The sequence below is a fragment of the Dipodomys spectabilis genome, unplaced genomic scaffold, assembly GCF_019054845.1.
Source record: "Dipodomys spectabilis isolate Male_0828 unplaced genomic scaffold, ASM1905484v1 ptg000422l, whole genome shotgun sequence".
Classification (NCBI taxonomy): Eukaryota; Metazoa; Chordata; class Mammalia; order Rodentia; family Heteromyidae; genus Dipodomys; species Dipodomys spectabilis.
This window is the reverse complement of record NW_024871099.1, coordinates 6,238,070-6,251,596: the sequence shown is the minus strand read 5'-3', so window position 1 is coordinate 6,251,596 and position 13,527 is coordinate 6,238,070. Positions and strand designations below refer to the sequence as shown.

The following is a 13,527-nucleotide window of genomic DNA, read 5'->3' as shown; positions in this document are numbered from 1 at the left end:
CACTAGCCAACCCGCGGCGAGGGCAGCCCGAAGGGCGGGAGGTGTGCGACGAAAAGGCGGGGTCCTGACCAGGGAGGGGAGCGATGGGGCTGGAACGAGGCCCAAGAGGCCCGCCCTCTCTTTAATGGGATTGGTCAGACTTGAGGGTGACGGGCAGGCGGCCAGGCCCGCACTCTAAGTGGAGGGCGGGAGAAAGGGCGGGGCGCGCGGGGCGTTGCCAAGGGCAACGGGCCAGTAGAACCTTGTGATTGGACCCCCGAGCCGACAGGGGGCGATCTCGCGCCGGTCTCTTCAGAGTCACAATTCTTCATTCTGGCGTTCTTAGTCCCCTTCCACCCCGCCCCTCTGACACGCCTCACCCAGGGCCTGAGCCCTACGACTTCCCTGCTCACGGGAGAGAGGTGGGAGGAGAGAGAGAAAGCGAAAGAGACAGAGACAGACAGAGAAGGAGGAGAGAGAGACAGAGACAGCACCTGCACACCTTGGTCCCCACGCCCCAGGGTGCCACTCTGAGCCGATCTCCCGTGACACCGGGGACGGGGAGGGGCGGGAGATGGACCATTTAGGATGGAAAGAGAGAAGGCATCTCCAGCAGGAAAGAAACCATCAGTAAATAGGATTGTTGCAATGAGTCCTCAAAGTGTCCTGCATCAGTGGTAATTAATCCGAAGGGGACCAGCACGCCCCCACCCGCCAGAAGGCCCTCGGGTGACTTGAGAACCTCGGATGACGGAGACATTTGGATGGCTCGTTACTGGAATTCAAAAAGAAATGCATTCAGGGTTGGAGTGGTGAGGGATGAGCTGCGGCCAGATGTTTGGCCACTGGAGGGAGTTTGGGCTTGTCCTGTGACAGGGATCAAGACGGGGAGGATCTTAAGGAGTTGGGGGCTTGGGACTGATGGCTTTCACTTATATATGGAAGGCCGATTTGGAAGAACTAGATCTAGAGGGACTAGAGAAGCAGCTGAGGGTGGGAAAGCGAGGACAGCAGGATTGTTGGGAAAGGAGGTGTTGCAGATGGGAGGGACCTTCAAGGTGGCCAGTGAAGAAGTCCAAGAAGGCTCCACAACCGAGGGGGCAAATTGGAGCCAAAGATTAACGAGTTAAACATCAGTGAACGGGCCGGGCGCCGGTGGCTCACGCCTGTAATCCTAGCTACTCAGGAGGCTGAGATCTGAGGATCACAGTTCAAAGCCAGCCTGGGCAGGAAAGACTGTGAGACTCTTACCTCCAATAAACCACAAGAAAACCGGAAGTGGCGCAGTGACTTAAGTGGTAGAGCGCTAGCCTTGAGCTGAAGAGCTCAGGGACAGCGCCCAGGCCCAGAGTTCAGACCCCACGACCGACCAAAAAAAAAAAAAGATGCTCATTGAAGTTGTGAGAGGGATGAAGCCCAGGGAAGTCTGGTGAATAGGCCCAGGGAAATCCTAAGAAATGAAGACGAGGGGAGTTTGAGACAAGGTATTGTCACTTTTAATTAATATCAAGAAGGCCCAGCCCAGCAAAGTAGGGTGCAGGTGGCTCACGCCTATCATCCTAGCTACTCAGGAGGCTGAGATCTGAGGATTGCAGTTGAAAGCCAGCCCAGACAAGGAAGTCATGAAACTCTTATCTCTAATTAACCCCAAAAAACAGAATGGCGATGTAGCTCAAGTGGTAGAGTGCTAGCCTTGAACATAAAGAGGCTCAGGGAGGGGCTGGGAAGGTGGCTCAGTGGTAGAGCGCTTGCCTTGCATGCCTCAGGCCCTGGGTTTGATTCCTCAGCACCACATAAGCAAAAAGAAAAAAGCCGGACATGGTGCTGTGGCTCAAGTGGTAGAGCCCTAGCCTTGAGCTGAAGAGCTGAGAGACAGCGCCCAGGCCCAGAGTTCAGGCCCTACGACTGGACCCAAAAATAAAAATTAAAAAAAAAGAGGGGGCTGGGAAGGTGGCTCAGTGGTAGAGTGCTTGCCTTGCATGCCAGAGGCCCTGGGTTCGATTCCTCAGCACCACATAAGCAAAATGAAAAAAGCCGGAAGTGGCGCTGTGGCTCAAATGGTAGAGCGCTAGCCTTGAGCTGAAGAGCTGAGGGACAGTGCCCGGGCCAAGAGTTCAGGCTCCACAACCGGACCCAAAAGAAAAAAAAAAGAGGCTCAGGGACAATGCCCAGGCCCCTGAGTTCAAACCCCAGGACTGGCCAGAAAAAGGAAAAAAAAAAAAAAAAAGCCCAGAAAGGAGGAGACAAATCCAGAAGGAGATGCAAATCTCACAAAGGCTGGTGGAAAAGCCATTTCACACCAGGTCAGGGATGTCACAAAACCCAATTAGTACCTCCTAGACAGAAGCTACAACTTTCCTGTTGCATAGATATAGAGGTAGTTGTGCTCTTTCATGTTGCTTCATTTATTCAATACGATTTCTTAGCCAGGTGCCTGTGGCTCATGCCTGTAATCCTAGCTACTCAGGAGGCTAAGATCTGTGGGTTGAAGTTCAAATCTAGTCTAGATTAATCTGAGAGACTTTTTTTTTTTGGTCAGTCATGGGGCTGAGTGCTGTCCTCAGCTCTTCAGCTCAAAGCAAGTGCTCTACCACTTAAACCATACTGGCACTCCCAGCTTTCTGGTAGTTAATTGGAGATAGTCTCAGCTAGCCTGGGCTCGCTTTGATCCGTGATCCTCAGATCTCAGCTTCCTAAGTAGCTAGGATTACAGGCATGAGCCACTAGTGACCAACAATCTGAGAGACTCTTATCTCCAGTTAACCACTAAAAAGCTGGAAGTGGAGTTATGGTTCAAGTGGTAGAGTTCTAGTCTTGAGTGAAAAACGTCAGGGACAGAACCCAGGCTAAGTTCAAGCCCCAGGATCATAACAAAATAAGCAAATAAAATAAAGAAGGAAATGAATGAGCAGAAACAGCCATGTAGATGCTGTTTTTAGTGTATGTATTTATTTTTGGCAGTAGTGATGTTTGAATTCTAGGACTTGAGCTTGCTAATCGTGCATTTTACCGCATGAACCACACACTTTCCAATACTTTTAATTTTTATTAACATACATTAGCCATGAAAGGGGCATTCTACTTTGTTACAAGGGGACTCCTACTTCATGTTATCTTTCAAGTAGTATCTCCTACTTGACTATGATCTTCCTATCTCCACTTTCGGAATAGCTGAGATTACAGGTGTACACAACCATACCCAGTTGGTTTTTAGTTTTTCGAAGAACAGAAATAACTCTGTAGGCCTAGGGGAATAATCCACTAGGGACAGATGATAGAGGTAAGAGAGAGGACAACCACAGAGACGTGCTTGAGTGGGCAGGGGTGAGCTGAAGAGTAGAATGGAGCTCCCCATTACTAGGGAAGGGAGCAAGCTCAGTGAGCACAATGGATCAGGACCTTGGGAAAATTCTCTTCTGTTTGTTTGGATTTTCTCACTAAAATATATCTGGTTCTCTCATAAATTACTTTACCGTTATTTCTTCTTTATTTGACAGTTAGGGTTATTATATTGATTTTTTTTGAATTTATGTGTGTAAGTAGGTCACATTACCTAGGAATTTCATTTCAAGATGGGAAAGGAGGCAATACAAAATATTTTCTTTCTTTTATTTTTAGTGGAACCCAGAGTCTTACAGAGATATGCTGAACATATTCTCTAACATTGAACCACATCCCTACTCCCCAGAACACTTTTTTTTTTTTATGCTGGTCCAGGAATTGGACTCTGAACTTTGTGCTCTCTTGGCTTACCTGCTAACAGCTGGTACTCTTGATCTACACCTCCAGCCCGGATTTTTGCTGGTTATTGTGAAGATAGAGTCTCACTGACTTTTCTGCTTAGGTTGGCTTTGAACTGTGATCCTTTGTATCTCCAACTTCTGAGAAGCTAGGATTACAAGCATGAGCCACCAACACCCAAACTCTGAATAGTCTTAATGTTAAGATGGAGAGAAGTATACATCTGGCAAAATTGTAGGGCCACAAAGGCGTAGGGCCACAAAGGCCATGAAAAAAGTCCAACGTAAGCCAGGTACTGGACAATTGAATCCCCAGCACTTGGTGGGTTTGTTTGTTTTTTGGTTGGTGGTGGGGCTTGAACTCTGGGCCTGGGTGCTGTCCTTCAGCTGTTCAGGTCTGGGCAAGTGCTCTACCTCTTGAGCCACAGTGCCACTTCCAGTTTCCTCGTGGTTAATTGGAAATAAGAGTCTCATGGACTTTCCTGTCCAGGCTGGCTTTGAACCATGATCCTCAGATCTCGGCCTCCTTAGTAGCTGGGATTACAGGTGTGAGCCTCCACACCTGGCATGCACTTAGTGTTTTGAAGACTGGAACTCATGCTCCTCCTGTCTCAGCCTACTGAGTGCTGAGATTACAGGCAAGAGTGAGTCACCATGCCTGGCAAATCAGCCATGCTGGGAGACAAGTGAACCTAAGGATCCTCACTACAATCCTGAAATAGAAGAGCGAAGCCACTTAGCTAGAGCCACCCACAAGGCAATATTTGAACCCTGGTCTGAGCGATTGCAAAGCTTGAACCATCCTGGCCTGATGAGAGGAAGGAAGGAGGAGGAGGAGCCCTTAGTGACAGTTGTCCCAGAACTGGCATAAACAGGATGTGGTGTTGGATGAAACCTTCCCCCCTACCCTACAGCCCGCCCCCCACAGCCGTAGTCCCCACCTCTAGAAGACAGCGGAACTGAGAAAAGAAGGGAAGCTGCAAGCCATGGTCAGGGGCCAAGAGCTGAATGGGATGGGCGAGGGGCTCGGGGCTGGAGCTTGAGCGGGGCTGCGGTGGGGAGGACCTCAAGGTGGAGGTCAGCTGTGGCCTAGAGGTCACAGATGGGGAAGGTGGTTTTGCTGGACTTAGCAACTAGGCAAATGGATCCCTGGGTCTTCTTCACCAAGCCTCCACCCTGACTTCTGGGCCCTTTGTCCTGGTGAACGGGAGGGACAGAGTCTTGTGACCTCCTTTCCTGGAGAGAGAAACTGAGGCTGGGAGGGGGTGGGGGGAACACAAGGGTTATGTCTAGACCAGCTCAAGTCTTCCTGATCCTTCTGGCAGTCTGACTCTTTGGTGGTGTGCGAGGTGGACCCGGAGCTAAAGGAAAAGCTGAGGAAATTCCGCTTCCGAAAAGAGACAGACAATGCAGCCATCATAAGTGAGTGATCTTCCCCCCCCTCTCCCGACCCCCCCCCTCCACGGGAGACTGGGTGCGGGGCCAATAGGGGCGGGGCCACTGTCACTGAGGTGGGCGTGGCATCTGGGGCTGCCTGCGTCGAGGTGGGCGTGGCGTTACAGGGGCGGGACCAGCACCTCTATGTGGGTGTGGGGAGGGGTTAGCGTGGTGGGCGTGGCCAAAGGGGGTGTGGTTGGTGTCGTCTACGTGTTGGGAGCAGGTCTGACCCCTACGTGCACTCCTTTCCCCAGTGAAAGTGGATAAAGACCGGCAAATGGTGGTTCTGGAGGAAGAATTTCAGGTGAGGGTCTGGGAGGGGGAACGGGATCCCTCTAAGCGGTACTGAGGACTCAAGGGACATAGAATGGATGCAAAGACCCGGGCACTGAGAGCCACAAATACCGGGAGACCACAGTTCCTTTGTGTGTGCCTGATATTTTTACCTATGCAATCTCCTAGTCTGCTTACAGAACAATGGTTTAATTCCTTAACCTGAAGTTAAGGCCTGGAGCAAATTATGTGCTCAATAAAGTGATACTGCCAGGCCCTCGTGGCTCACACCTATAATCCTAGCTACTCAGGAGACCGAGATCTGAAGATAGCAATTCAAAGCCAGACTAGTCAAGAAAGTCCGTGGGGGGCTGGAGACATGGATCAGTTGGTAGAGTGCTAGCCAATGAGCAAAAGCAGCAGGTACAGAGTTAAAGTCCGGGTTTCAGACCTAAAAAAAAAAAGAAAACAGAAAAGAAAATCCTTGAGACTCTTTATCTCCCATTAACCAGCAAAAACCCAGAAGGGGAGTTGTGGCTCAAGTGGTAGAACACCAGCCTTGAGCAAAAAACCTAAGGGACAGCACCCAGGCCCCACGGCAAACCCCAGGATTGTGTGCAAATACACACACCTCCCTGACACTTAGAGGAAAATGAGTCTAGATAAGTTAACAGAACTCCTTTGTAATCAGGAAGACAAGGAAGCCACCTTGTCTTTATCAGTAAATCATAAATGATGATAAGGCTTCCTTCTGATTGTGGCTTTGTGGGGTGTGTGGGGTAGGACTGGCTAAGAGCTAAGCTTCCACCCACCCTATAAAAGGAAGGATAGTGAAGTGGTTACCATGGGAACAAAGATTCAAATCTGAATCCAGCTACTTCCCAGCTGTGCAGCCTTGGGCAAGTGTCTTGATATCTCTGGGCTGTGTGGGTATGATAACCGGACCTACTTACGTGAAGTAGGTTATGTATGTGCTTATTTATGGCCTTTGTTTCCTTCTCTCCTATTTGTCCCTTGTCTCCCGTCTCAGAATATTTCTCCAGAGGAACTGAAATTGGAGTTGCCAGAGAGACAGCCCAGGTATCCCGGGGGAAGGGAGTGGAGGACTGGGCTGTGGGGAGGGGATGAAAATGGAGGCCTAGACTTAGGGAACACTTGTGCATAGACTCAGGGACTCTGTGTTTGAGATGAAGACTTCCTAGAACTTTTGGTTGATGTAATATTATTTCATTGCATTATTTTATTTTATTTATGTATTTTGTTGGTCGTGGGGCTTGAACTCTGGGCTTGAGTGCTGTCCCTCAGCTCTTCAGCTCAAGGCTAGCTCTCTACCACTTGAGCCACAGCACTACTTCTGTTTTTTTCTATTGGTTTATTGGAGACAAGGGTCTCACTGACTTTCTTGCCTGGACTGGCTTTGAACCATGATCCTCAGATCTCAGCCTCCTGAGTAGCTAGGATGACAGGCATGAGCCACCCGGCACCTGGCTTTCATTGCATAATTTTATATTAATTTATATATTATATTGGTTTAGAGTTTATTTTTTGCTTTAGTCTCAATGTTTTACTGGCTTTGTTTCTGAAAGAGAGAAAAACATTTCTTTTTTTAAAAAATTAAGGCTGGGAATGTGACTTAGTGGTAGAGTGCTTGCCTCGCGTGCATGAAGCCCTGGGTTCGATTCCACATTACCACATAAATAGAAAAAGCCAGAAGTGGTGCTCAGGTAGTAGAGTAGCTTGCCTTGAGCACAGAGAGGCTCAGGGACAGTGCCCAGACCCTGAGTTCAAGCCCCAGGACTGGCAAAAAAAAAAAAATTTAAGAGGTTGTACAAAAGGGGATTTCAATTCAATAAGTCAGATTATCTGTGTGTGTGCGTGCACGCATACGCATGTGTGTGTGTGCATCCACACTGTGCATGCCAGTCTGGAGGCTTTAACTCAGGGCATAGGTGCAGTACCTTAGGTATTTTGCTCAAGGCTGGTGTTGTACCACTTGAGCCATAGCTCCACTTTTGGCTTTTTGGTGGATCATTGGAGGTAAGGATCTCACAGACTTTCCTGCCAGGCTGGCTTTGAACAATGATTCTCAGATATCAGCCTCCTGAGAGCTAGGATACAGGCCTGAGCCACTAGAGTCTGGTTAAAAAATTTACTTAAAAAAAAAATAATTGTGCTGGGATGTAGCTGAGTGGCAAAATACTTGCCTATCAAGTTCAATGTCCTGGGTTCAATCCCCAGTACCCCCATCCCCCCAAAAAAGATAACCTCTGCTTTCTAGGACTTTATGTGGCTATCCATCCATCTATCTATATATGCTCATATTCATATTAATATCTACAATATGGTATATACATACAAACATGTATAAACAAGTATATATGTATAAACAAAAAAATGATAATCCAGAATCATCTCTAATTAACCACCAAAAACCCAAAAGCGTAGATGTGACTCAAATGGTGGAGTGCCAGCCTTGAGCAAAAAAAGCCAAGAGATAGCTCAAGGCCCTGAGTTCAGGCACCAGTACTGGGAGAGAGACAGAGAGAGAGAGAGAGACAGAGACAGAGGCAGAGAGAGGGAGGGAGGGAGAGAGAGAACTGAAGGCTGAAGACAGACTCAAGTGCTGAGTGTGATTTCCTTATTGTTGGCATAGGTTCGTGGTCTACAGCTATAAGTACGTGCATGCAGATGGCCGGGTGTCCTACCCCTTGTGTTTTATCTTCTCCAGCCCTGTGGGTGAGACATGGCTTTTCTTATCCTCAGGAGATGGGTTAGATTCTGGGGGACCAGGGGTGTGAGTGTATGTGGGTGCATGCTTTTTTTTTAATGCATATGGATTGCCTGTATTAGAGCAAAAAGAAGGTGCTGGAGGGGCTGGGAAGATGGCTCAATGGTAGAGTGCTTGCCTTGCATGCATGAGGTCCTGGGTTCAATTCCTCAGCACCACATAAGCAGAAAAAGTTGGAAGTGGCTCTGTGGCTCAACTGCAGAGCTGAGGGACAGTGCCAGGCCCAGAGTTCAGGCTCCATAACTGACCAAAAAAAAAAAAAAAAGATGGTGGACAGAGAGAAGAGAGAGAGAGAAAGAGGGGGAGGAATTTAGATGCATCTAAAGCCACAACCCCCTCTTTCCCTCTGTCCTCAGGCAGAAGCCACCCTCTACCCCTTTCCTTTTGCAGAGAAATCTACATCTGGCCTTTAAATCAGAGGACCGCCCCCCCAACCATGCACACACAAGAACTTGAAGCCAGGCTGGGAATGTGGCTTAGTGGTAGAGTGCTTGCCTAGCATGCATGAAACCCTGGGTTCCATTCCTCAATACCATATACACAGAAAAAGCTGGAAGTGGTGCTGTGGCTCAAGTGATAGAGTGCTAGCTTTGAGCAAAAGAAGTTCAGGGACAGTGCCCAGGCCCTGAGTTCAAGACCCAGGACTGGCAAAAAAGAAAAAAGAACTTGAAGCCCCCAAGCAAACAAATGTAGAAACTAGAAATTTCTAGTTTGTCTAGGATGTCCCGTAGAGCATTCTGGGACATCTCATAGCAGTTCCAAAGGCCCTTGGAAAATTGCCACCTTGAAAGACGTGTCTAGAGTGTCACTAAGCACTCTCAGGTCCTCAGTGACACACTCTTCTCGGTGTCACACAGGCTGCAAACCGGAGCAGCAGATGATGTACGCTGGGAGTAAGAACAGACTGGTACAGACGGCTGAGCTCACCAAGGTGCAGGGAAGGAAGGGGTGGGAATGTCGAGATCCCAGAGGGGCCTGGAGACCTGGGGCTGAGGGAAGAAGATTGTGTCCTCACCCCGCAATCCTTGGATCTAAGGTGTCTGCAGTCCCCATGGAATTCTAATATGGAGATCTCTCTCCCTGCTCAGGTGTTTGAAATCCGCACCACCGATGACCTCACAGAGGCCTGGCTCCAAGAGAAGTTGTCTTTTTTTCGTTGACTCTTGAAGCAGGAACTTGAAGTTCTCATGTTTGAGTCCCAAGGGGGAACTGAAGATTCCAGACTCTTGCCATCCAAACATCCAAGACTATAAAACCATTAAAAAAAAAAAAATGCAAGAACTCAAATCCTCAATTCTGACTTCATATTTGTGGGTGGTAGCCCTGCAGTTCCAGTCATTGGCCAACAGGGGGCAGAAAGCCTCGAGGGGAGGGGGAAACAGACATTTTTCAGACACCTGTTTATTAGAAGAGGCAGGGACTATGGGATTTCTTGGGGATGGCTTGGGGGGTGGGAGTGAGGGGTCTGAGTCTTCTGAATCTATGGGGGGGTTGCTGTTTAAGGGAACAGACACCCCCTGAGGGTAAAAAAGGTAGTGCCTTCTCTCCCTACCTTATAGGCTTCAGTGCTAGTGGACTTCAGTGCTCACTCACACTGAGCACTGGGCCTTTCAGTGGAAAGAATTTAAAGGTGAAGAAGTGAATGAATTTATCATAATTGCTTCAGGGGCTCAGAAGTTGCTGGTGGCTGGCCAGTGGTTTGGGGGTTTGGTTGGATGGCTAGGTGCTAGGGTCCCCGGGTTAGGGAGGAAGATGTGGCAGTATCAATGGACACCTGTGCCTTGAAGAAACAGGAAATGGTGACCCCCCCCTCTCCCAACCTGTTCCTGATTCTTCTTTCCTTTCAGTGGCATCTGGGGTTTGGGGGCATGGACACTGTGTCAGCCTTTGGCCCTGTCTCTGAAGGATATTTATTGAGCACCTTTGGTGAACTCTAAGATGAACAAGTCTTCACCAAGATGATGAAACAATTCCTCAGGTTTTTCCTCTGGGCCTCTCACTGTTTCTTTCTCCATCTCCAGATTCAGGGACCAGGAAAGCCCCCCCCCCCCCACTCCACCCCTTTCCAGGTTCCCTGTAGAGAGGTGGCCGTTGCCATGGTAACAATGACACAGTGACCTTGGGTCTGGGCAGCTCTCCCCCCCCCCATTCCTCAGGGAGAGCCTAAAAGCCAGTCCCAATCTTATTCCATCCATCTCCTCCCTATCACAGAGACCTCTCACCACTTCACCCTGCTCCATCCAAACCCTTATCCCCTGTCCCCAGTTCCAAGTCTCTTGCATAAGGACTTCAATCATTCCCCCCCACAACTGGTCCATAGAGAAATTGTCCCTCCCTCCACCCAGTTTCAGTTTTCGGGAGGGGGGATTGGTGGAGGCCTCTCCTCTTGGCAACTGGCCTCTAGCCCCCATTTTCCCATCCATCCCATTGATTACAATCCCTCTCTCTGATGACTGAAGGTGGCAAAGGAAGGGACCTAGGGAACCGAGGAGTATTCAATAAACAGATCTGGGAACTCTTGGCCTGCTGAGGTCAAACAGGCAAAGAGACCTATCTAAAGGTCATGCACTTAGATATACTCGAATGTATGATAATAGCTAATTCTGCTATTGAGAGCACCGGTACTTACACAGAGCACTTCACAGGCATTAACTCATTTAATCCTTACAAAACTCCATGAAGAAGATACTATTATTATCCACTATTTTTTTTTTTTTTGAGACTAGGTTGTTCTATATAGCCCTGGCTGGCCTTAAACTTAAGGTCCTTCTGCCTCAAGCCTCAGAAGTGCTGGGATTATGGTCATGCATCACCATACCTGGATCCTTTGATTTAAAATAGAAGAAACTGAGGCATAGAATCCCAGTGTAGTTGTTTGGATCCAATGATGTGAGTAATTTGGACTTGAACTTGAGACTATCCTGTCATCAATGGTCATACTATCTGTTTGACAAGATATTTAAGGAACTCTTTATTTTTGTTATTGTTTTTCTTCTCTTCCCCCCCCCCCCCTCCTCCTTGGGGTTCCCATTTCTTCAAAGATAAATTTCTATTTGCACCTAGGCTGGTGATTGTCAAAGATCCAATCAGAAAGGGGCATGTATGGAGCTTTGTCCAATCAGGAATAAAGGTTTCCCTTGGGAATCAAGGACTAATCAAAGAAGATGATACAGCGCGAGACTGATGAAGAGTGGGTGTGGCTGATTGTGGATGAGCCAATCAGAGAGTCCAGAGTAAATTAGTTATCCAATGAGGAGTCAGCACATAAAGTATGCCTCCTTAGAAGGCTGATACAAACTGCAAATTATTTTTTTCCCAATATTTCTAGGCTTTGTCTAAGGTTCTGAAGTTACCTGTTCCCTAATTTTCTAATCTGGGGTTTGAACTCAGGGCCTCTCACTATCACTTGGCATTTTTGCTCAAGGCTGGCATTCTGTCTCTTGAGCTACAGCTCCACTTTCGACTTTTTGATGGTTATTTGGAGTTAAGAGTCTCACGGACTTTCCTGCCCTGGCTGGCTTCAAACTATGATCCTCAGATCTCAGCTTCTGAGTTGCTAGGGTTCCAGGCATAAGGTACCAGAGCCCAGCTCTTACTTGGCTATTCTGAAGATTGAATCATCCAATCCTTAAACACCATTGCTGGCACATACTGTGGCTACATCTGTACTCACTTTTCTGTTGTGATTTCTTCCCCTACTTGTATCCTCCCAGGCTGACCTCCAGGCTCCAGCAGTGAGCAGTAGAGACCATGAAGTGTGTGTGGGGTGGTGTTTCCCGAGTGACTGGGTCACGGTTCACTAAAGGGAAGGTAGTTGGTTCTGGGGATAGGGCACACTTCTTGTGATGGCATGGCAGGGAAGAATTTATGGTGAAATCCAAAATGAGAAGCATTTGAGACTTCAAAGGTATGGGGGGCTACAACAAGGCAGGTTTTTTTTTTTTTTTTTTTGTCGGTTGTGGGGCCTGAACTCCAAGGCTGGGCGCTGTCCCTCAGCTCTTCAGATCAAGGCTAGTGTTCTACCACTTGAGCCACAGCGCCACTTCTGGCTTTTTCTGCTTATGTGGTGCTGAGGAATCAAACCCAGGGCCCCATGCATGCAAGGCAAGCACTCTACCACTGAGCCACCTTCCCAGCTCCAACAAGGCAGATTTTGATGGAAGACCTTGCTAGGTTTGGGGATCATCTCTGTGAACATCTGAAAAAAGAGATGGAGAGTTTTGGTCATGGTCATGCATGTCTATAATCTCAGCTACTCAAGGCAGAGAGAGTGGAAGGATCACAAATTCTGAGGCTAGTCCTAGGAAATGTTAGCTGAACCCCTTTGTCAAAAATGAAATAACAGATCAGGCGCTGGTGGCTCATGCCTGTAATCCTAGCTACTCAGGAGGCTGAGATCTGAGGATTGAGGTTCAAAGCCAACCCCAGGCAGGAATGTCCATGAAACTCTTATCTCTAATTAACCACTAGAAAACCATAAGTGGCGCTGTGGCTCAAGGGGTAGAGCATTCTCCTTGAGCTGAAGAGCTGAGGGACAGTGCCCAAGCCAGAGTTCAAGACCTATGACTGACCAAAAGAGAGAGAGAGAGAGAGAGAGAGAGAGAGAGGAAAAAGAAATAACAGGGGCGGGCTGGGAACGTGGCTCAGTGGTAGAGCGCTTGCCTTGCATGCATGAGGCCCTGGGTTCAATTCCTCAGCACCATATAAGCAGAAAAAGCTGGAAATGGTGCTGTGGCTCAAGTGGTAGAGCACTAGCTTTGAGCTAAAGAGCTGAGGGACAGTGTCCAAGCCTAGAGTTCAGGCCCCACAACCGACAAAAGAAAAGAAAAAAGAAAAAAGAGGGGCAGGGAATGTGGCTGAGTGGTAGAGTGTTTGCCTAGCATGCATAAAGTCCTGGGTTCAGTTCCTCAGTACCACATACACAGAAAAAGTGGCACAGTGGCTCAAATTGTAGAGTGCTAACCCTGAGCAAAAGAAGCTCAGGGACAGTACCCAGGCCCTGAGTTCAAGCCCTAGGACTGGAAAAAAGAGAAAAGAAGAAGGAAGGAAGGAAGGGAGGAAGGGAAAGCATAACCAAGTGCCAATGGTTAACATCTGTAATCCTGTAAGCTACTCAAAAGGCCTAGATCTGAGGATCGTGATTTGAAGCCAGCCCAGACAGGAAAATCCATGAGGCTCTTATCTCCAATGAATCCCCAAAAGGCAGAAGCAGAGTTGTGGCCAAAGTAGTAGAACATTAGCTTTGGGCCAAAAAATGCTCAAGGATAGGGCCTAGGTCCTGAGTTCCAGCTCCAGGACCAACAGAAAAAA

General features: G+C 48.3%; 1 protein-coding gene across 2 annotated transcripts; it reads left to right on the top strand.

The window, feature by feature from the left end:
• The first annotated feature begins 4,599 nt into the window (after positions 1–4,599).
• Gmfg (glia maturation factor gamma) lies at positions 4,600–9,511 on the top strand. Of its 2 annotated transcripts, XM_042667923.1 has the most exons (7): positions 4,600–4,708; positions 5,045–5,141; positions 5,411–5,460; positions 6,460–6,509; positions 8,083–8,165; positions 9,075–9,148; positions 9,306–9,511. In XM_042667923.1, the coding sequence occupies exons 1-7, from the start codon at positions 4,706–4,708 to the stop codon at positions 9,375–9,377; spliced, it is 429 nt and encodes a 142-aa protein (XP_042523857.1). In that variant the 5' UTR covers positions 4,600–4,705; the 3' UTR covers positions 9,378–9,511. The 2 variants fall into 2 exon arrangements, with proteins under 2 accessions (XP_042523857.1, XP_042523858.1); XM_042667924.1 differs by lacking the exon at positions 4,600–4,708 and having other exon boundaries at positions 5,046–5,145.
• The last annotated feature ends 4,016 nt before the right edge of the window (positions 9,512–13,527 follow it).